The following is a 23,009-nucleotide window of genomic DNA, read 5'->3' as shown; positions in this document are numbered from 1 at the left end:
CTTCCCGGGCTGGCCGGGGTCTGCGCTGCCACGGCGGCACAGGGACCCTGGGGGGCAACTAACGTACGGGTCCAGTAAGGTGCGTGAACAGGGTTAATCCCCCCCTCGATTCTGTCTCACTTTGCATTGGTCAGCATTCCTCTAATGGAAAACCCTCGCTGTCTGTCCCGTCAGACGCCATCCGCCGTGATGTTAGAAACAACGACGCGAGCGGGGCCGCCGCGTTAATCGCCTGCAGATAGGAGCTGTGCCGGAGCCTGGCCCGGGCCGGGCGAGGGCTGCGGCACCGGTGTCTGCTCGGGGGGGAGCGGCAGGGGGGGCTCTGCCCGGCCGCTTTCGCGGGCTGGGAGGAGAGAAATCCCACCTAGCCCTGAGGGGGTGAACGCCATTGCCTGATCCGCAAACTTTCCTCTTTTATCCTGGGTAGGATGGGGAGGGAGTCGCTGTCTCCCGAACTACGGCCGTGTTCAATCGGTGTTTTAAGTGCCTTCCTTGCCAGCTCTTAGGTTTGCCCGGGGTCTCTAATCTGTTCTGGTCTGCGGTACCCCATGGTTCTTAATCCTATGCATCTCCAGCTTTTAGCTGCGCATGCTGTGATGTATGTGATTTGCAGAAATGCGAGTCTCTGTGCGAAGTGGCTTTTTATGAGAGGGATGGGAGAAAGGGGAAGGGTCCCACCAAAGCAGTGCATTCCCTAAAGATGGGCAGTGATTGAGAGAGAAGGCAGTGCTCGGGGCAGGGGGACCTGCAGACCTTTTGTGCCTCCACCGAGGTCAGGGCTTCCAGGAGGAATTCAAAGCTCTCCACAGGGCTAATGGAGGGAGGCGGCTTGTGGAGAATTTTTTGGCTGAAAATTATGCTTCCTCCCTGGAAAATAACTTTTTTCCATTCCATGCAGTGCTCTTTTGCAACTGTAATACCAAGCAACCGGCTTCCAGGGAAAACACTTGTAAAAAAGCTTTTTCTTTTTCATTTTTTTCCCCAAACAACATCTAAAATGTTATTGTGTGGCAATGGGCAATTATGCTGAAACAGAGATGAAGCTGTGTGGTCTGAAAAGGCAGAGTGTTTAGGAGGGGAGGCTGCGGGTTGCTGCAGGACTCATTGTCATGTCAATATTTTATTTTCTCTTTTTTCAATAGGTTTTTGCCTTGGAATTTTAAGTTTTGTCCGTGCTTTCTCAGGCACTGCCTGCTACAGAGGTGTTCAGTGAGCACTGGGAGTGGGGGGGTGGTGGGAGCCTTCGGGGAGGTGGGTAGGAGCTCTTCTCCTGGCTCCGTGTGCAGCATCCTCCTCAGGGGTATGTAAATGGCAAGTCTCGTTTGTTTCTTCTTTCTGAGCTGGGAAGACCTCATGGTTATTCCAGTCCTGAGGCTGTTGCAGAAGGAGCTGAGCAGACCTGACTGCGGAATGCTCGGCTCAGAGACCTGGGCGGGACAGGTGGTGTTCTGGAGAGTGCTGCCAGTGGTAATGGTGACCAGGTTGTGATCTGGCATGGCTGGGAGCTGTGATCCCAAATGTTGTCAAAAATGTTGTCAGTTGTCAAAACTGACAAGTAAATGATGCACTGGCTATTTCTCTCCCATGCACACTCTTAAATAGCTCATAGACCATTCTTGAGAAAAACACATCTCTATAAGCCTGGTTATGCCTCTGTCTTGTAGTGACCACAGGCTTCTCTGAGAACCTGCAGGTCCTTTCTCTAGAAATTTCTCAAGACCTTCTGTAGCTGGGTTTCTAAAACAGATGCTACTGTCTAAAGTTAAGGGTAGGTAGAGACTTCTTCCACCCTCTGCAGCTGTAGTGTCAGGGTATCATTTTCTCTCTTGATTTATTTTTTTTTTTTTTTTCCCCTAGGGCTACATCTTGACTGCTCCTTTTTTTCCTCTTAAATGTTTGTCTTAGGAGCAGCCAATTTGAATTTAGACACTTTACAAACATTAAGTAAACGTAACATCTCATGAGGAGCATGTACTAATGAGATAGAGAAGCAAAGGGAGATAAAAAGTACCTTTTTTTAGAGCAAGTGGTTATGATATGTTAGGAAGAAGCAAATGCTGGGAATATGCTCTAAATAATTAGCTGGGCACAAAGATCATTTCAGGTGTGTCCTCGATGATGCACCAAATTCCTCATAGATGTTTTATAAGCATCAGGAATTTATTGCACGAGATAGGGGCTGTTCTTGAGCCACAAGGTAATGACGGTCAGGCGGCACAGGTGTAAAGAAATGTACTGGCTTTCTCTTGTGTGAGTAACTAGAAAGACCTGTGGGCTGCAGAAAGTTGACTGACACCAATGTGAGTTAGGGGAATCAGTTTTCTACCCTTTCGTGCCCATTTATTGTCTACCACCATCCCTTTTTGGAGGAACCAGGTCCCTTTTGCTGCTGTAAGGACATGAAGCCAGGTATGCAGCCTGGCTTCAGAGCCTTGGACATGCCCTTTGTCCTGTGTGCTACTGCTTCTCTCCATGATTTTGGCCACTTAGGTGACACCCTTCTAGGTGTCCCTTGGGGCAGATGTGGGCTGTGAGTGCGGAGAACGAGGTGGAAGAGATGGACCTGTTGCATCAGTTGCAGTGATTTCTTTTCCAGATTTTCTCTAAAACTGTTAACTTTGTGATGACAGTGTTGCAGAAGAGGCTAGTTTGTGCCACTTCCCATCATTGCCGAGCTGCAGAGAGCGGTTGTTTTGCTGTGTGTGTTTGTTGGCTCTTCATAGGCGTGTGGTGGTTGTATGAATCTTGATTTTTTTTTTTTTTTATTTTTTTTTTTTTTTTATTTTTTTTTTTTTTTTATTTTTTTTTTTTTTTTATTTTTTTTTTTTTTTTATTTTTTTTTTTTTTTTATTTTTTTTTTTTTTTTATTTTTTTTTCCTCTGCTCCTCACTGTAAGCTGTTCTCAGTCATTTTATAGGTCTAATCCTGCCATAAGGGAAGAGGACACCTGTCAGGCCCTTCCTGGAGTTGGAAGGTGCCCATCTTTTTTAAAGAATGAAATTCTCTAACTGCAGGTTGTTATGCAGCAGCTAGTAAGCAGACAGAAGGCTGTGGCTGGTGTAGTCTGCCGGAAGAGTCCAGTCACCTCCCTGTGCAGATGCCTCTGTGTCTGGTGGCTTCAGCCTGTATGGGCACTTGGAACAGAAGAAACTCTGTTCATTTAGGGGACAGCTAACATTTTAAGAGCTTCCTATATTTTTGTGGTTTGATTGTTGTGTGTTTTTTTTTTTTTATTTTGAGGAGGAATTTGGGTGATTCTGTGGCATAGTTTTACCATAGTTGTGTGTGTCTCCATAGCTGTGGGGGGAACCTGAATCCCAGCAAGAGGAGCCAGAGGGCCTGGCAGCATCCCAGATATGTTTGTGTGGTGGAGCGGGGCAGAGCGCAGCACCTCTGGCCCATCCAGCTCTCCTCACAGGTGTTACTAGTGCTCCGAGCATTCAGCCCAGTGCCTGTTCACTTCCATGCCTGCATTGAATTGGTGCGTGGAGTGCTGTAAGAGATGAAAATGTCCCTTGCTGACATCCCCCCCTCCACACCCTTTCCCTGTTGTTTTGCAGTGGTTGTGCCAATAGTGATTTACAGCTGAAAACCTGCCCCCTTTGGTAGAGTCCTGCCAGTAGAACAAGGATTACATCGAATTACAGGTGTAGGGCTAGAGGGACTTGAAGAAGGGATCTAGTCTTTGCAATGAAATAGCGTCTGCGTCAGCTGTTTATTCTTTTTCTCAAAAGGAGAAAAAAAAAACAAACCAACAACCAAAAAACAGTCCTGCAGATTCTGCATCCTGAATAACCTGTTTCAGTATATCACCACTTTGGCACCACATAAATTTGTTTCTTCATATCCAGGCTGAATCTTCTTTGCCATTTGAGCTGATGCTACAATGTGGAAAAGTTGAGCACTTTCCCTCTTTCTTGTGACTTTTAATGAATGCAGACTGTTCTGTTCCCTTCAGTGTTATCTTTTTAAGACTAAACACACCCAGGTCCTTCAGGTTTTTTTTCAGGTCATGATGTCTGCACTCTAATTTTGTTTCTTTGCACTGCAATTTCTCTGATTTTTGCATCTGTTTTTATAAAGAAGAGTATGTGAGGCTGGGTGTGGTCTGCTGGCTAAAGTCTCACCTGTGTGGAGTGGAATGGAATCACTGCTTCTGTGTCACACCAACAATGTAGCTACTAATATGTCCCAGGATGTCATTTGCCTGCTTTGTAGCAACATAAGCCTGCTGGCTTGGAATTAATTTCTGAATCAATGTAATGCATGTAGGCTTTTTTTTTTGTGGCACATAGGAGTTACTGTTTTGTCCTGTCTCTTTGACCCCCCCTCCCCCCCCCTTTAGTATACTGTTTTGTACTGATCTTTACCAAGATTGGTTTGATAGTATGCTATAGGTAGGTCTAGGGTTCCTGCAGCCAGTTCAAAACACTGCAATAAGATGCCACAAAATCCTGAGCTGGTTTGAACTTGCTATGTTGAGGGATTTTTTTTCTTGTTAAAAGAAAAAAAAAAAAAAAGTGATGGGTTTTGTATGGGTCAGTAGAGTTTACACTTGATCAGATATCATCTTGCCACAAAAAGTTTTAGTGGTTCCTGCACAGCTGGACAAGCTAGATGTATTCATTGGCTCCATCTTGCATTCTCCCTGCTCCTGATGTCCATGGTCAGTGGAGCTCAGTGTTCTTCACCGGAGCCATGGGACCCTGTCCTTTAATTTTCTTTTCGATTGCTCACTGTAGCTGGGCCTTCCTCCTGGAGTGACTTCATTCAGGGACTGAAATTGGAAAAGAGCCAAGCCTTTAAAAAAGCAGTTTTTCCTGTTAGTTGGTTCTGACCCTGCTCACTCACAGAGTCAGGTGTGAGCATGGGGAGGGGACGGCTTCATAAGGGGGTGGGGGGACAAAGGGCAACACCATCCTTTTCAGCTGCAGTGAGCCCTTAGGTTGGTTCCAACACCCTGAATTTTGTCTTGGTAATTTCAGGGCCCTTTCTGTCTGGCTGTTACTTAATGCTTTGCTATCTTTATCACTTTCTTATCTTGTAGGTAACTACAAACTGATCATTTAACTTGATCAAGAATCTTTCAGAGGATTGAAGTTACTGGTCTGTAACTTCTTAAGTCTTCTCCCACCTTTTTTTTTCTTTTTATAAAGGTAGGTGAGGCATGATGCTTCTCCAGCCTTCTGTGGCCTTCCCATTTTCCTGTAAACTTTCCAAGATGGTCACTAATGCTTCAGAGATTACTTTGACTGTTTTCTTATATGCTTCTAGGTGAATGCCATTATTCCCTCCCCCAGCTCTTTTGTAAACATTTGTTAAGCCGTTCTTTTCTAACCCACTCTTTTCTCCCATTTCCAAATTAATTTTGCTTGTCACATTTCGCTTTTTCTTGTGGAGAAGGAAGGAGCATTTGTACTTCAGCCTTTGCATCATTTTCTTTCCTTTCCTGTTTGCCAATGAGAGTGTAATTATCCTTATTTTCTTCTTCTAACATGCCCACTTCTCTCCAGTTTTCTTGTGACTGAAGAGTTCTTAGTAACAGCTGTGCTGATTTTGACTAAAGGACCGTCTAACCCAGTATCCTTCTAGGAAAGAATAAAAATAGGACAAATATATAATATTTTCCAACTACTCTTCCAGCCTCCAGCTCTTTTCAGATAAGAGGATTTCCTGAGCTGTCTAACCATTAATAATCAATAGATTTGTCTTTCTAATATTTGTCCTGTCTTATGTTGAATCCATGTAAAATTTTCCATTATTTTTGGAGAAGTACTGTCACACAAGTGATCTGCTGATGAAGAGTCACGTTTGTGTGGTTTTGAAGCTGACACTCACTGGCTTCACGCGGTGGCTGTTAGCACTTATGTCTCAAGAGACAATCTACCTCTGTTCACCATCTTTACACCACTCATGATTTTACGGACCTCTGTTATGTTGCCTGTCTTGCATCCTTATTACATGGATGCTGTTTCACGGCAAAGAGAAGACTTATGTGGGTAGCATCTCTGGGCAATTCCTTTCTCTGAAGCCTCGGGACACTGAAGGGCAAGGACAAGGGTGCTTGGAGTCCTTGTTCAGCCCACCTGAGGGGAGATGCTGAAAGCCAGACACTTTCACAAGATGTCTCATGTGCAGTTTCATACACTCAGTGATAAACAGCCTCTCTGTCCTTTAGTGCTGTGTTGAAATCAGGAAGGAAGAGTTTCAAATGTTCCTTACAGGGATACATACCTGTGCTAAGATGCTGAGGGAGGGGATGGTGTGACAGAGGCCTTTCCTCTGGGATGGTGGGAGGGTCTCAGGCACACTCTCAGAACTGCTCTCCCCTGCTCTTTTCAGAGATCGGCCAGCCTGGCTGAGACCACTTAGCGATGACAAAAAAAAAGCTTCTGCTTGATGGGACGCTCTCATTGTTTCTAATGGTGGCCTGTGAAGCTCAGCAGCTCCCGAGGAGTCATGTTGCTGCTAGTTCTGGTCCTCTGTGCGAGAAAGAGGCAGAATCCTGGGGAACCCTTTTCAGCAGCGAGCGGCTGGATGCCTGGATCTGTTCCCTCATCGGTTCGTTCATGGTGGGGCTGAGTGGGGTCTTCCCCTTGCTGGTGATCCCGTTTGAGACGGGAGCTGCTCTGCGGTCAGAAGGTAAGCCCGCTACCTGCATTAGCCTTTCTGAAGCCAAAAGGCCTTGGTTGTGACTGAACAGCGCAGTGATGAACAGGACCTTTGTCACAGAAATACTGTTCTCTGAAATAGATGATTTCCGGTGCTTTAGTCCATACCTGCCAATTTGATAGGGAGTCCTTGTTTCTTTTTTTTTTTTTTTTTTTTTTAGCTGGATCACACCGTTTGAAGCAGTTGTTGAGTTTTGCAATTGGTGGACTACTGGGGAATGTGTTTCTGCACCTGCTTCCTGAAGCCTGGGCCTACACATGCAGTGCAACAACAGGTATGAAAGTCCTACGTGCCTGGAAGCAGTCCATGCTATGCCTACTGCTGCATTTTTTGAGTCCATTCCATCTTGGAATCACAAGACCAGCCAGGCTGGGTCAGACCAAAAACTGGTCTAGGCTGATATTCTCTTTCAAATAATGTGTAAAAGCAAATGCCTAGGGAAGGATATAAGAAAATAAACCCACATGTAATACTTCATCTTTGTACTCTGCAGTCCTCCAAAGATTTTGAGATTGGAGGCTTCCTGAGTTGGCCATGGTTTCTTTATGTTTAGTAACTTGCAATGGATTTTTTGTCTATCAACTTTTCCTATTTTGCCTTGGACTCCCATAAATCTCTGTTGACTTTCCTTTGTCCTTTCTGCAAGTAAATGGAACGCTTCTTTAACCTGATGGGAAGTTATGAATGTGTGTGTGGTCTAGTACATGAAGATGTACACCATCCTGGGTGGGGATTCTGCCCCATCAGATACATCTTGGCTATAAATCTGTCCCTATAACAGAGTTACTCTTAGAGCCTCTTTCTTGGGACTAACTTTCTAGGGACTAACCTTCTGCTGGGTACTTTGATCTATGGGAGCCCAAATGTGTTGCCCTCATTGTCCTTAAAGCCATGACTAAGAGGTGGGAGGGGGCAGGGGGAGACAAAGGAAACGCAGGTGACAGAAATCTGCATTCACCAGCAAACTAAACACTGTTTGAGTTGGGATAGAGCTTGTGGTATCAGTGTATCTCCTTTATCGCTTAGATACCCAGGGTTGTCGAAACCTGTAGTGATTGTATCTCTGCTTCAGCAAACTAATAGCATAGAAGGCAAGTGCTGCTGCATCCTACCTGTTGAGAAACCAAAAAAAAAATTTTCCCACTGAAAATGTGAGAGAGGGAAGACGATGCCCAGGGTTTCCCAGACTTCCTTGCACCTGTGTCCTGGGATTTCAAATCTACTGAGGCTTTGGCCCTCTTCTTGCTCATGGCTCTGGCACTGCCAGCAGAACCTGCTGTCCTATTTTGCTCCTTCCTACAGTGGTTCCCAAATGACTCTGTCTTCCTGCTCTAGCTTGTTTGCTTCTGCCAGGCTGTCCTGAAGCATAAAGGTTTCCTTGACCCATGTAAGCCCCATTACAGAGTCGTTCCGTTCTTCCACTGCAATGCAATCTCCATTTCTGCAGCTAGGCTGAATGGATGATTATCTCACAAGCTTGGCTGTAATTGAAAAGAAATGTTATAGCTTTGGGCTTAATAACTTGCCCAGGTGTGGCAGAAAGGGGAAGGTGAGTCTGTAGCTCCGCTAATAGCAGATTTCATGTCAGTGCTTGCTGCTCAGTAGATACAGCTGCAGGATTTTTATTGCTGTAATCTTCACTTGCCTCTGGAGCTCAGGGAAATTCCCAGTGTTGTCAGGAAATATTCTGGATCGCACTGTTGAAGCAAAAGGGGTGGGGGCTCTCACTCTGAGTGTCCTGAGATGAGGATATCTGTTAGATCAAGAATGAATAAGTTAAACTCATTTGCTGTGCAGTGTGTTTGCTCCTTATTCCTGCAGGAGGTGTTTCCATTGTTGTTTCTTGGGTTTTGTCTCAGAACTGCTGGTTAAACTGTCTGAGGTGGGGTGTGTTCACATGTGGGAAACGCTGTTCTTGATAGTGACATGAAGATTTCTCTCTTGTCCCTCAGGAGAAGGGCAGAGCTTTCAGCAGCAGAAGCTTCTGGGTCTCTGGGTGATCACTGGCTTCCTGACCTTCCTCGTTCTAGAGAAGATCTTCCTAGAGAAAGAAGAGAAGGAGTGCCCTGGTGTGGTAAGTTAGCAGCCAGAGGGGAGGGAGTGCTGTTATGTATGGAGCACTGTACTAAACACCTCATCTGCCCTATCTGACAGGCTCAGCAAATGATCCTGGAGCTGTAAGTAGCTTGTCAATGCCCTTTGGGAGCTTTTTGCCACTTCTTTGACACTGGGCTCTAGAAGATGGTGTTTCATCTCCAGGCTTTGGTTTTGTGGTTTTAGCTGAGATTTCTCACCTCTGGGCTGGTTTTATTTTTGATGTGGTATGTGTAGGAGAGCTCCCCTTTTACGGGGGTTGGGAGCTGGAGCATTCGGCAGACGAGGCTTTTGCTCAAGTTAGCTTTGAGGGATGACAGCTTGCTGATGCATATTCCACTGAGCCATCGTGACTCACTCCCCTTCTGGGTCCTCAGTCAGGACAAAGACCAGCCTTCTCTGGAAGGTGTTCGTCACTGGCTTCTCTTCTTCGGTATGGCCTGGACCAGGCATTTGTACAGGTAACTTTGTGTGGTAGAAGGGATTTTATGGTTGGCCAGGTAATGCTTAGCAATGGTCCAGAGGAGAGTCACCCAGCTGCAAAGGGGCAACGTAGACAGAGGTACCAGAAGGTGATTCCAAGATAAAGGAGAGCAGCTAGTCCTCAGACATCTGCACAACTCCTAGCAGCAGCTCCTACAGACTGTTCAGTCCTTGCTGTGCCAGGACTTTTGAGAGGTGAAACTGCAGGTCAGGCACTGCTTAAAAGCAGTTAGGTGTTACTTTGTCTCAAAATGAGACTTTATAGTCTGAAAGGAACTTAATCTCCTCATTTACAGAGAGACTGAAGTCTGAGATGAACATTTTATTGTTTGGAATAATTTTCTAGACTTAGTTATTCTGATGCACTGGAGAGAGTGCAGACTTTTTTTCCCCTGTCCCCTGCCCAGATGGAGTTGCATTTCTCTGGGCAGCAGCTGCCAGCAGGAGTGGCAGATGCAGTCCCTCCTCTTTCCAGTAGAACCTGGCTCATGCCAAGGGGACGTGACTCCAGTTCCTCCTCTCTCTTTCTACTTTCCTTCTCTTGGTGATTGGGGAAGTCCATGTTCTTGTTGTCTCACAGTGCAGGTGTCACAATGTTCTCTGAAATGTGTCTCATTTCTGGCAGTTGTCATAAAACTGGGGTACCAAAGCTGCTGATTTGCATTGTAAGGACAAAAGGATTAAGGGTGAAGATTGGATTTCTGACCCTGATTCATGCTCATTCAATTCATCACTGACAAAAAGGCGATGACAAGTTGTTTTCCCTAATTTAGGGCTGTGATTCCAAAGCACCAGCTGGAAAGATTCCCAATGGAAGTGGCTACCCCCTGCCGAAGGTGGCAGGCCAATCCCAAAGAGCAGGAAAGGGTTCAACTCAGTGTAATGGCTCCTCTCTCCAGTCTTGTCTGACTGACAACAGAATCAAGGTAAGAGACCCATAAACTGACCTTCACATCTTAGGTTTTCGGAGCACATATTTTAAAACTCAGTCAGGAGGACAAGTTGTCTGTGGAAAGAACTGTGTCCGAGTGAGGAACTCAGTGTTTGAGTCGTGCTTGATTTTGCTTTGTCAGGGTGTCTGTCCAAGTCACAGCAGGGAGGAAATAGCAGAGTTGGAGAAAATCTGCTCTGCAGCTTATGCAAAAGAGGCAAAGTCACTATTGTGAGGGCATAAGTCTGATGATGTGCATTTTGGCTGAATCCTGAGACCGAAGTACGGTAGTTTGACATTTTTCTACTCTGTATCATCTAGTCATAATATCTTTATTTGCTTAAATTTTTGTGCCATGATTTCTCTGTTCTCTAGTGCCTGCACTGTACCAATTGTGAGCTGCATGTTTCCTTTTAAGGCACCTTTTAGAAGTGTTTTGACAGTTGAAGCTACCCACTGTAACACTTACAAGTTCAGTTTCTCAGATTAGCAGTTTATCTGCTGCCAGTAAGGGCTTCTTGTCCACTTCTGCCTCCAAACCTGTTCTTCCCATCACTTCTTTTGCACTGGACCTCATCTGACCCCACAATGAGCCTATTCAGGGAGCTAAACAGGCAAAAAATTAGCTTTTTCTCCCCACCCACACATACCCCCAGTGCCCACTGCCTTGCCCAGGTTTATTTCTCTTCTAACTTAACTTCTTGAATCAGCTTGGCATGTAGACAGGCAGCCTGTAGTGCTGGGATAAGGGACATCAGCGTGCTCATAGGATTGGAGGTGGAGGAGGGAAAAGGAGTACTGTACCATTGGGCAGTGGCTAACCTTTAGATTGGCTTTGCTTTCGGCTTTATGTTACTATCTTTGCACTGTAGAAACCCCTGTCTGGGTGAACGTTACAAGCAAGAGAGTAAACAACTGCTTTGGCGAAGGAGGACCTATAATTTGCATTTGAAAGCACATAAAAATGTGCAAGATTGTAGGAAAGTAACTATGAACAGAAAGTGTGGTTGCATGAACTAGCCCAAACCTGGATATGTGGTCAGTCAGAGGCTCTTCAGTCTTTCTATTTCAAATCTGTTTTGCTGTAACTTTATAGATCTTGCTATACAATGTGAATGAAATGCTGAGGTCACTGGGTATTTTTGATATGTCACATTCGTGTAATCTGTACAGAACACTGTACAAACTGCAAGGTGCTGCGTTGGTGTTTCTAGAGGTGATAGTGGTGAAGTGACCAATATTACTGGGTTATGAAACATCATGCCATTATTTTAGAAACATTTATATAAGGAACTATGGACTTAGAGGATGGTCAGTCTGCCACTGATTTCACGTAGAAATGAAACACTGATGGGAGACACAATTGCTCAGGGCCTGGTCCTAATGTAAAAAAAGATGATGTAATTAATGCTAATTCATATGATCTTATGGAAGATAAATTCTTGTCAACCAGACATTTTTACCAGCTTTTTATGCAGTCACAAGATTGTTTGATAAAGCTTACAATACTGGAAAATTTATATGAAACATAAATTTCTCCCACATTTTGATAAAACTAGTACTGCGCAAAATCAAGTTTGCTAGTATTAGCTGTATTATAAATCACTTATTCTATCTTGTAAGCAGGGACTGGATTAATGCAGCCCCCCTCAAATCTGTTCACTGGTGGTTTAAGTTTTTTCTAAGTGATTATTTGTAAAAACAGTATATCTTCACATTTGCAGATACTACTATATTACTTAAGTGACACATTGTGACTGCACAAGGTCAGTGATATTGGCTAAACTGAGTAACTTAATCAAAAGAGCTGAATTTTAACATGTTCTGATACATGTAAGTATTTAAGAAAGAATGCAGACCACGTTTACAAGCTAGGGACAGTTTCCGCTGTCAGTGCTTTGGAAAAAGGTATGAGAATCACAGCAGGAAATTGTTTGAACATATTCTTCCATTATCATGCTACAACCAGGAGGATGGGTGAGTAGGAAATAGTATGTGAGAGAAGAGGCAAGTGTTCCTCTTTCTATATAGCAGTAATGAAACAGCTATCTGACTTTTTCCAGTAGTTATTCACAATATCCAAACACTACTGATAATTTGTAAAGGGGTCAGGAAAGTGCTGAAATAATTATTTTAGGTTTGCAGTATATGATAAGAAGTGGTTTTCTTTAGTCTTTAGCTCTGTAGACATGACAGATCAGGGGTGACAAAGTATACACATACCCATGTAGAGGCACGACTAAATTTGAATAAAGCAGTACCAAATGGTGGCAAGCTAGAAATCAAAGACAACTCTGTAACTGAGGGTAACTTGCCAGTGGACCAATTTACCTTAGAGACATAATAGATTCTTTGTTGCTAGTGGGCTTTAACCTGTGATATAAGCTACTTTCTACAAAGTACACTGTAGCTTAAGAAACAATGGGCTTTGTGCAGAAACTGATTGAGTTTTCAGTTGTGTTATGTAGAAGGTCTAGACAACAATGGAGAGCACCTCTAGCTTTAAGATCATAACAGGTCTGCTCAGTCTTATAGACAGTTGTCAATATGCATGAACTAGAAACTAATGAGTTAACTCGTGTATAGTTTTAACTTTCTACCTTCTGAGCAGATAATCTGAATATTTTAATAGCCTTTCTGATAGGGGGGAAATTAACAAAACTACCAAGATATTCCTGCGTTGTTAGCCTGTTTCCTTAGGCAACAACATAAGCAGTCATTCCATCTGTCTGTCCATCTGTTCTGCCCTTCATTTTCAATAGCTTTTGAACCCGTAATTAATTTTACCTGAGTTCAAGAGAGGACAGAAGTCTTGAAGGTAATGAAATTTCTGTAAGTTCCATAAAAATTAGCATGGTGGTAGAGGAGGAATGCAAACTAATGCCCTGTTGAAAAACTCTGGCAGAACTTAGATGCTGCACGCTGCTTGGTAGTTCCTCCTGGTTGGCAAATCAGCAGATAAGTCTCACTGCCCCTATCTTGTGGGGAAGTGTCTAGTGGCTGTCATGTAGTGCAGGGTGGGGAAGGGACATGCAGGGAAACCAACGTTGGCTGGAAGTGAGCAAAGTTGGTACTTGCAAAGAAAAGAGAGAAAGCCGTAGTGAGCCAGACTTCTTTGGTTCTATTATTCACTCAGTACCACCCCCCAGAAAAAAAAAAAGGAAAGATACTACTTAAACAAACAAACGAAGTCAGTCATCCTTCAGGGCTTAACGATTAGTAAGCTGTAATCACTTGTCTTTTGCCCATACATATTAGAACTTCTGCTCTTCAGCTGCTGCTGTGATAATTTGTCCTAGCTTGAAAACTGCAGGTGGGAGCCTTCCTTTGCACACAGACAGATCAGTTCTGTCCTGCATTACAGCCTTTATTCCCTCAACAAGTAAAAACATTGTAGAGTACTTTTGCCTTGCTTATTCTTTCTTTTTCCCTGTGGCACATGGGGTCCTTGATGATTTGTAGAAGTATGTTTTATTGCACAGTGACATTAATTCTGAAGCATGAGCATAAACACTTTATCTGGCTGTGCGCTTTATGAGCAACAAGAATATCCTATTAGGAATTCGCAGAATGTAAATGTCAGAGGCTCATAACTGTCAAATCAACCCAATTTATTTCTGAGCACTCCAAGGCTTTGCTTCTTTCGGTGACAGCTTTTGCCCAAGCCACTGACAAGAAAAAGTCATAATGTTTTAATCATGAAGTCTATTTTTTCCCTATACAGTGGTATGGGAAAGCATTTTTGTGTAAAACTTATGTGAATAATTATTACTAGCCTGGGGGGAAAATGCAATCACATAAAATCCCAATATGAAAAGGACAAATTTTAGACAGTCATATTTGACTGCAAATGAGAAATGAGAATTAAAACTGCTGTGTTCATGGGTTTGCCTGCATGCATCCCTTTGTGTTCCCCTTCTTACAAAAACATGCAGACAACTTTTTCTGCATCCATTGTGGAGACGTTACTTAGATTATTACTTAAAGATGATCTGTAGTTAGATTTTGCTTAATTCCTTATTTTCATATTTAATAGTAAGTGCACTTTTAAAATTTTAGAGCCTATAAAGATGTCCTGCGATTGCGCAGTAGGAATGTCCTGCAGAAGGGTGATGCTTTGGCAAGAGACTTGACAGAAAGTCCTGCCTGAGCTGTGGCATTCAGATGGCAGGAAGAAAAGATGCCCCAGGCAGAGTTTAATAGAAACAGGGAAGAGCAGAAGACCAAAAAGGGCTCGTGAAACCCATCAGCACTTGTGTTTTTCCAGCTGAACTTTGGCATCTGATGCTATGGTGAAGAAAGAGGGTAATGCCTCACAGTTTCTAGACAGTCTTTCCTCTCCACTCACGGGATGCTGCCCTATATCTGGAGTTAGTGTATGCCAGCTTAGTTCTTGCAGTCCAGAGACAGCCTGATGTATTGGCTAACACCTGGGTTTATAATTATTCATTATAGTTCCATATAGCAAAATGCTGTATCTCAGGACCCACACGCAGTAGTTTCTGTTAAATCTGATGGAAAAAAAACTGTGAGCAAAAGACCTGGAGTGGTACCCTCATAAATCACTTCAGGTCAAATACTCAGAATTTGTCTGGAGGTGACCATAGTTGTTATGATAGTCTAACACAGAGATGGACTTGTAAGGAAGGATGCTACTTTATGCTTATAATTCTAAGAAAAGTGTTTATATGCAAATGCATATACATGCTATCCAGCCTTCTAGTAGGTGGCTTTTTGGTGACTGTCATCACTATCTTCTCTTTTTGTTCTCAGTAAGGGAAAGCAAACCCACAAGCACAAGCTTTTTTAGTACAATGCTTGAAGATTTGTTTAGTTATAAAAAGCAATTTCAGCAACATTTTTTCTGTTGCATTGTTCTTGCCAGCTTTTGAAGAGGAGATATTTAACAGTTATATGCTAAAGTACATGACTAGAAAACAAGGTCAGGTCATATTAGAGGCCAGTCACCGGTGTAAATTAGTCAGCATTACCTAAAATCGGTTTGGTTTAGAATCAGGTATATTCTTACATTTTGGCTTTCTTCTTTTTTCTTTCTCTTTTTCTGTTTCTAGAGCTCTTTGTCATTTGCATAAGATGATTACCCTAATCTCAGACAGTACTTGCCTACTCTAAAACATAGTTTACTGTAAAACTGAACGTAACATTTAATTTGTGCTTGAGCACTGACAGAGTTTCAGATCTTCGCCAGAAGTTCTGAAGAAGAAGTACCATGTCCTGATCTTTCCCATCTGACCGTGACTCTGTATAACCTGTGTCTAAGCCATGTGCTTTCTTTTGCCTTGTTATGTCTCTTCCTTTCTCAGGGGCTTTTCCTTTTCTTTGCAGATTAGCGGATACCTCAATCTGCTGGCCAACACCATTGATAACTTTACACACGGCCTGGCAGTAGCAGCCAGCTTCCTGGTCAGCAGAAAGGTAAGGTTTCTGTCACCAACTGTGTACTGAACTGGAGAGGCCTGTTCTGAAGTTTGATGCAACATGTGAAAAAAAACCAAAGATGTGGGGAGTTCCCTCCTATTTTCTGGAAGTTTCTGAGAAAATAGGATTGCTTTTTACTGTAGTCTCCATCCTGATCCTGTGATGCAGAGCTTCGTCAAATTTGAGACGTTACCCATTTGTACTGGCATTAGGGGAAGGGTTAGCTCATCTACTCTTTTGTTGAATAGTTCTAAATTCTGAGTAACAGATCTTAACTTGGAGAAAGGGACCTTGACATGCTGATGAAAGTCTCATCTCTCAGAGCTGGGGAACTATTTCCTAATCACCTTCTCTCCTCTGCTACAGGTTGGGTTCCTAACCACAATGGCCATTCTCCTGCATGAAATCCCACATGAGGTGAGAGGGGCTTTGTATCCCTGCCATCATGAGAGATTACAAGGGTGCTTCATCTGCTAAGAGGAGGGCTGTGTCTGGTTAACATTTTATTGTCCTTTCAAAAGCTGCTTCCTCTGGGAGACTGGCAACGTGGAAAAGTAGAAACAGTCTTGAAGCATTGGTCTTGTTACAGATGACTTTTGTGACTGAGAATGTTCATATTCATTAACTGTCAGCTCTTGGTTTTCTTAGGTTGGAGACTTTGCAATCCTACTTCGGGCTGGCTTTGACCGCTGGAGTGCAGCCAAGATGCAGCTTTCCACAGCTCTGGGGGGGATTCTAGGAGCCTGCTTTGCAATATGTGCTCAATCACCAAAAGGAGCAGGTAAGACTCCATGGGACCTCTGTAGGAATAGGAGGGTGGGGCCTATCATCCCCATGTGTGTATCTTCTGTCCCTTCTCTGTTCTCTTCCATGGCTTTGTCTCAGTAAGAACAAAAGCTTTCTGTGTTTGTGCAGGGGAAACAGTAGCCTGGATCCTCCCTTTCACTTCTGGAGGATTTCTGTATATTGCCTTGGTAAATGTTGTGCCTGATCTCCTGGAGGAAAAGAATCCCTGGTAAGTGCTCCCTCCTGCTCTGCTGCAGCAATTCTTGCTGCCAGGGAGCAGGGATGTAACCCTTCCCCATGACTGTTCTGGGAGCACACGAATGCCAGCTTTTCAAATCCCATGGGTAAGGCTGGAATCTAGAGAAACTACTGTGCAAGATATTGTATTTATGGGACTACAAAGACCTTATAAAACATGAGAACCTTCAAGTGGGTCAGTCCCAAAGATTGTGTTAGTGCAATATGTAGCAACACCAGTTAGAGCAGGTTGCTCAGAAACATGTCTGACTAATTCTTCAGTCTTGTCGGCTTCTGGTGTGTAGTGGTTTAGGAGTTGTCTGAACCAGGGCCCCATAGAGGTGTGTGTGCCTGATAGCCACATGTGAACCTATCAGTCACATGCTTCTCTCATCCCTTTTTGACCCTATCCATCATTTGGGGCTTCTGCGATCTCCCTTCTGCAGCAAGTCGGCATAGTTTCACTGCACTGTGTTAAATGATACTTATTATGTGTTTTTTAGCCTTGTGCTTGTTAATTTTTGTTAGATGCTGCTGTGTGAGTAGAAAATAAGATTTCTCTTTATTGTTCAGCATTTCATAGTCTATTATTGTGTCCCACCTCAGTCGTCTCTCTTCTACACTGGTATATATATTCTGGTATATTTGGCCTCCCCTCATTTGTATCATTCTAGTTTTTTGCAGCCCGATTAAGGCTGTAGCAGATCCAAATCTAGCTGTACCACAGTAAAGGCCCTCTCAGATCTGCTGGTAGAGCTGTCCCTGAATGTTCCTTCCCGTGTCAGTTGTAATGTGACAGGTAACTTCAGTAGTTTAGTAGCCAAGAAGCCTTGGCTCACCTAGTTCATTTTGACTGAAACAGTTAACAAAGTGCTCTAAAAACAGCTCCACAGTTATATCTGAGGGGGCCGGAACCTCTGGTGGAGAACTGTTAATGACTGGTTGGGAGCTTGCTTTTGGGTTGGTAATCTCTTGTGCTGGCAGAGCTGTTGGCAGAGTCTGCAGAGATGGTAGGTACACAGTCACGTCAATCCAGCATAAACCTGAGATGGTGCTAAAAGGATGGCAAAATTCATCAGCTTTTTATTTTTAATTTTCCTAACTGTCGTTGTTAGCTGGATGAGGTCCGTAAAGTATCTGTGAACATGCTGCACAAGTGCTGGCTCTTGTGAGAGAAAGGACAGGAATATATACTTGGGTAGCTGCATGACTGAATCAGCTTAAATCAATTTTGAAACCTGAAGACGGGCCTTACAGCTGAGCGGAACAAATACATGTCAGTTTATAGACAACTTCTTTGCTTGGGGTGCTGAGAAGGAGTCTTCTCAGCTGTGTTAGTGGCTTTAGACAGCTGTTGTGTTCTCCTTGTGGTAGATTTGGAAGGGCAAAGAACAAACTGTTCATGAGCCTCTGCACTGCTGCCTATTGAGATTGTTCTATGGCTCCTCCTAATTTTGCTGTTTCTTTCCCAGGAACTCCCTGCAGCAAATCCTGCTCCTGTGTACAGGCATTACAGTCATGGTGCTACTCTCGCTCACAACTGAGTGACTTCTGCGCAGACCTCATGATGCCTCCCAGAGCCACCACAGTGACTCTGAGCTGTTACAAAGCAATAAGGAACACTAATGTTACTTCCTATGTGTGTGCGTGCAGATCTGGCTGCTAGTATGAGAAGCAGGTGAGAAAGAGGTCTGAGTGTGTAGGACTTCGTTCCCTGGCTCTCCTATCCCTGTTCTGCTAAAATCCACACATCAGGGCTTCTGTTTTTTGTTTGTTTTTTTTTTTTTTTTCGTTGGTTGGGTTTTTTTTATGGAGCAAAAGATACAGTGAGCAGAAATGAACTGAACAACTGCTCCACAGAAAATGTACGATGTTTCATTCGGTTCATTCTGATGGAACTGCACCTCCCAAGCTCTTGTGTGAAAACAGTAGAGGTGATTCCTGTAGCTGATGAAGAGGAACGACTTTTCCTACCACTCTAACGGTTGGAGACAGAACAAGAGTGGCAAAGCAACAATAAACTAATAGCTTTAGCCAGAGCTCCCTACCCGTGAGAAATTACGGTGCTATGAGATAGAGGGGAAAGGACCCTTTCCAACTTGATCTCCAGCTTTTCATTGACATCACTTGTTCCTAAAGGTAGTATTAGCCTCAGCAGTCCACCTCTTTGGTCTATTTTGTATTTGTTTATGCTGAAATCGAGCCAAAAGCTTGAGGCACTTTAGGATAGGTCACTACAATTAAATGGTTCAGCTTGGAGATTACTTGCCTTGGCCCTAACCACTCCAATAGCCAGCACAGCTAAACTGTTTATCTCAAAAATGGTCAGTAAATGTTTCTTCTGTTGACATAATACCAGCTCATCTACATCTGGAAGGAAAGCTGTGTAGCTGTTGCGACTGAGCTCCCTCTCCTCAAAATCATTAGCTGAACATGGCTCTGAGCCTGCTTCTGAGACCCGACGCACCCACCCTCTGCCCCACACCATATTTTAGAGCTCTCTCGAGGTATAGCATGTTAGCCGTGCCTGGCATACTACGGTAGCCCTAGACTGTCATGGCAGAGGTCTGGGCAGTTTGGGCGATCATCGAACAGCCTGCTCAGCAGCCAGTAACCCCTGGTTAGCTTTTCCTCTGTTCAGTGTAGACTGTTTAAGAGCATGCTATAACCAAAAATACAGATTTATAGCCTATATCTGGGCTTCTTACCTCACAGTGGAGTTAGTTTGTTGGGGATGAATGGATAAGAAATAATACTGACAGCCCTTAAAGGAAGGGGCACAGCAGCAAAGAATACTGGAGGGAGGGTGAAATGGGAAGGGTGTAGCTGCTGGTGAAAAGATTTTTTTTTTTTAAAAAAATGGGTCTAGAAAAGCTGTGTGCTAAGTAAGGAGAGAAAGGGACATGAAAGGGTGACAATAAGTATGCTTTAAGGGGAGTTTTCTGTTGTGTGACGCTTGGGATAAAATTTTTGGCAATTTGAGACCAATAAAAATAAATTGCATTTCTAGTTTTTTCCCTGCATCCCACCTCCCGGGGCTGACCAGGCCATTGTTCCACAGGGATGTTTAGTTGCCACAGAGATGTGCACAATTAGTAGATCATCCCTTCTGCAGAGCTTATCCTCGCTTTGCATAAATCTGTTTAAAAACAGGTCTAATTGAACTAGCCGAGTGATTGGACACAAAACAGGTGCCACAACGTGTATTGCACCAACGCAACTCTGTCTTTAAACAGCTTTTGTAAATCAGTACAGCTCTCCAGTCTGCACAGGGCCTTATCAAGGGGGCTCATCCCTTGAGAGGGCGATTTAGGTCAGAGCAACGAGGCAGGTATGCTGCCCACAGCAGAGGCATTTACTTCCCTAAGAGATTCCTGAACTGTTGACACAGTTCTTTTTTTATGACAGCTCCTGTCCTACTTTTCAGAGAGCGCTGGAGAGCTCATGCTTGCAGTTCTCTCTGCCCAGGAACTGCTGTCTAACATTTTTTTCAGCTTTCCTTACCCCAGGCTTACATCAGTAACTAGTTTCACTGCAACAACAAGGGAGGCTTAGTGCAATTTTTTTATTCCTCTTTACAAAGTTGCCTTCCTTTGCCAACTACTCCCTCTATCATTCAGTTGTCACAAAGTCCGAAGGTAGCATCCGCTTCCTGCTTTCCTGGAAGGAGGATTAATCTGCAGGGACTTGGGGGAGTACGCTAACCCTCTAGTTCTAGCTTTGGGGTGGTTTTTCCTCCCCTCAGCTCCCCCTTCCCCAGGGACTGAAGTGAAGTGGACCCTGTAGTGTAGGGCTCTGGAGGAAGCAGTTTTGCACAGAAAGATGTGCCTGCCGTTTCCCAAGATGTCTTTCTCAAAATGAGGCTGGCATTTAAGTTGAGGCATTGCCAGGTGAGTGCCCATGAGTTGGTGGTGTTGCTTCAGCACTGAGCCTTGCCAGGACCGAAAACCACAGTCGGGATTTTGTGCTCAGCGCTCAGGAATGCGAAGTGGATGACACTGAAGAAAGAATTCCTTAGTTGTTTTTCTTGGCTGCTACCACAGGCCTGGACAGTCTGTGGTTCTTGGGAAGATACCCTGGTAGGAGGTAGCACTGCGCTTGCGGGAGGGGGAGAGGCTCCTTAGTTTTCCACTACATCAGCCCTGGGGCTGAGGATGGAGAGCCTTGGGAGGAAATGGAGTGTCACTCCACCACATTTGTCACTTTTGGAAATGCAGAGAGAATCGTATTTTCTAGCTCTATTTTTTCAGCTGCTCTTATGCATTTTCCCCCTTCATCTGTATTGGTCTGCTCTGCATGGAGACAATAGAGATGAAATAAATGGTTTTCCATGTGGGTTTGTGTTTTTGGGGTTTTTTTGTCGAAGCTACTACTTCTCTTTGATTTACAAATCCAATTCAAATTTCATTTGAATTACAGAGCAGTATCTCTGGGTTAGTCTAGAGGAGTCTGGTCTCTGTCTTGTTCTCCTTTCTACTCCTCAGACATTCACAATTGAAAGAAAATGTTCTAATCCAGTTTCCTGTTCCTGCTGTCATGACACTGTGGGTCAGGAGCGGTGTGGTCTGATCATAATTCTTGGCTGCGGGTCTGGGTCACCAAAAGCATCACCAAATGAGTTGCTCCTCTTTGAGGGGAGAGCTTGCATGGTAACTGATTATCCAGACTTTTGCAACCATACTTTGTTGTGATCAGTTGTTTTTTTTAATGTAAAAACCTCAAGGCTTATCTGATATCAGTTAACACTAAGCTGTCCTGCCATGTGGGACAAAGGCACAACTATCAAACGTATGTAAGAATTGCCCAGAAAAGACTACAGGGATTTTCTCTACCCTTCAGAAACATGAGTACAGAGCATGTTTATCCCACTCTTCATTTAAAAGATTTTCAGCTTATAAGCACTGAATGGTAGCATGTGGTGCTCAGTTCTTACTGGAAGTCTTTAAGAAGAAGGAAAACCATAATCCAAGAGCTGGAAGAATATGAAGGCAGGTAGGTGATCAAGGGCATGATTTCATGGTCTGGGGCCTTTGCCAGCAATCTAGATTTTGGAATCTCTGTCCCTGGATTCACCATGCTGCACTCTGGCTGTGCCGGTAGCCCTGTCTGCGGGGCTGTGCCGTGAGCCTCCCTCCCTCATCCCTTTTTCCGTCTCAAAAGTAAATAAAAAATAGCATGGATTAATCAGCTGCCTGGTTCGCAGGCTCCACAAACAGTAGCTCTGACACAACTGCAGTAGCACAGAGGGGAGAACAATTGGAAGGAGTCTTGTAAATGGGAACTTTCTAAGGTGATGGTCTTGGCAAAGCCCCCGTCTTCTGAAACTATAGCTGGAGGAACTGATGTAGAGAGCAGGATGACATAATAGGATTGCAGATTTAGGAGACATGGATTTGGATCTTTCTGGGAAAGAGCTGTTATAATTGAAGGATTTATCCACGTTATCTAGAGCAGTGATTGTATTTGAAAAGTATTTTTCATTCTTGATGTGGAAGACTTAATTTGGCTGGTATGTGTAAGAAAATTCTTTTGACAGTGGCCCTTTCAATTTGTCTGCCTTGAAGGCACTAATGTGCAGCTGCATGGATGGTAATCCCAGCTGTCCAGTGCGAACTGCTAAAGAGGATCATGCTGAAATGTGGTTAAAACAAGCTTTGTCTGTGGTTGCTGCACGTTTCTACCAGGCATAGTGCCCTGGGGAGAGCAGTAGCACTCTGTTCTGCGCAGGGTCTCTGGGAGAAGTGCTGGGGAGGGCATTTAGGCTGTGCTCGGGGTGGCTGAGGGAGCAAGAAGTGACAAGGCGGGAACGGGGGGAAGGGAAAGGGGAGGAGGATCTGAATCTCCTACAGTTGAACGGTTGCTCCTGGGAAACAATTTGAAATACTCTTAACAAAACTGAGGATTTTAAAACAGGACGTTAAATTTGTAATTTAAACTTACCGTATCACTACATCATTTTATCTGGGGGCCAGAACTGAAATGCCGATGCCGTGACAACTTGGGGGACTGACGGTGCTGCAGCTGGAGGAGCCAGTCCCACAGAACGCACAGGATCAAAAGGGATTTTGTGCCCTTGGAAATGTTGCATTTAACTAATGGCTTGGCTTTTGCCTGCTTCTCATTGCGTAAAATAGATTGACATTTTTCAGCTCTTTAGGCCTTATTTTCCATTAACTGATCATGAAGGGTGGAGGAGAAATTGTACTCAAAACGCCAACAAACGCTGCCGCTAGCGCTGTTGGCGTTTCATCCGCGTTTTAAAAACCGCTTGACCCCGGGCCATCTCGGCGTCGGCAGGGCCGAGCTCTGCCCTCCGGCCCCGGCGGGCGCCTCTGCCATGTGCTGGGCGAGTGCGAGGCACGAGGAA

General features: G+C 44.2%; 1 protein-coding gene across 1 annotated transcript; it reads left to right on the top strand.

Moving 5' to 3' along the window:
• The first annotated feature begins 6,374 nt into the window (after positions 1 to 6,374).
• SLC39A13 (solute carrier family 39 (zinc transporter), member 13) lies at positions 6,375 to 18,407 on the top strand. Its single transcript, XM_009895642.1, has 9 exons — positions 6,375 to 6,642; positions 6,833 to 6,946; positions 8,625 to 8,746; positions 10,023 to 10,175; positions 15,527 to 15,616; positions 15,986 to 16,036; positions 16,268 to 16,400; positions 16,535 to 16,634; positions 18,115 to 18,407. The coding sequence occupies exons 1-9, from the start codon at positions 6,375 to 6,377 to the stop codon at positions 18,188 to 18,190; spliced, it is 1,107 nt and encodes a 368-aa protein (XP_009893944.1). The 3' UTR covers positions 18,191 to 18,407.
• Positions 18,408 to 23,009: the final 4,602 nt, after the last annotated feature.

This window comes from Charadrius vociferus, unplaced genomic scaffold (genome assembly GCF_000708025.1).
Source record: "Charadrius vociferus isolate BGI_N301 unplaced genomic scaffold, ASM70802v2 scaffold111, whole genome shotgun sequence".
In the NCBI taxonomy this organism is placed as follows: domain Eukaryota; kingdom Metazoa; phylum Chordata; class Aves; order Charadriiformes; family Charadriidae; genus Charadrius; species Charadrius vociferus.
Note: the sequence above shows the minus strand (reverse complement) of the source record. Positions and strands in the feature narration are given on the sequence as shown.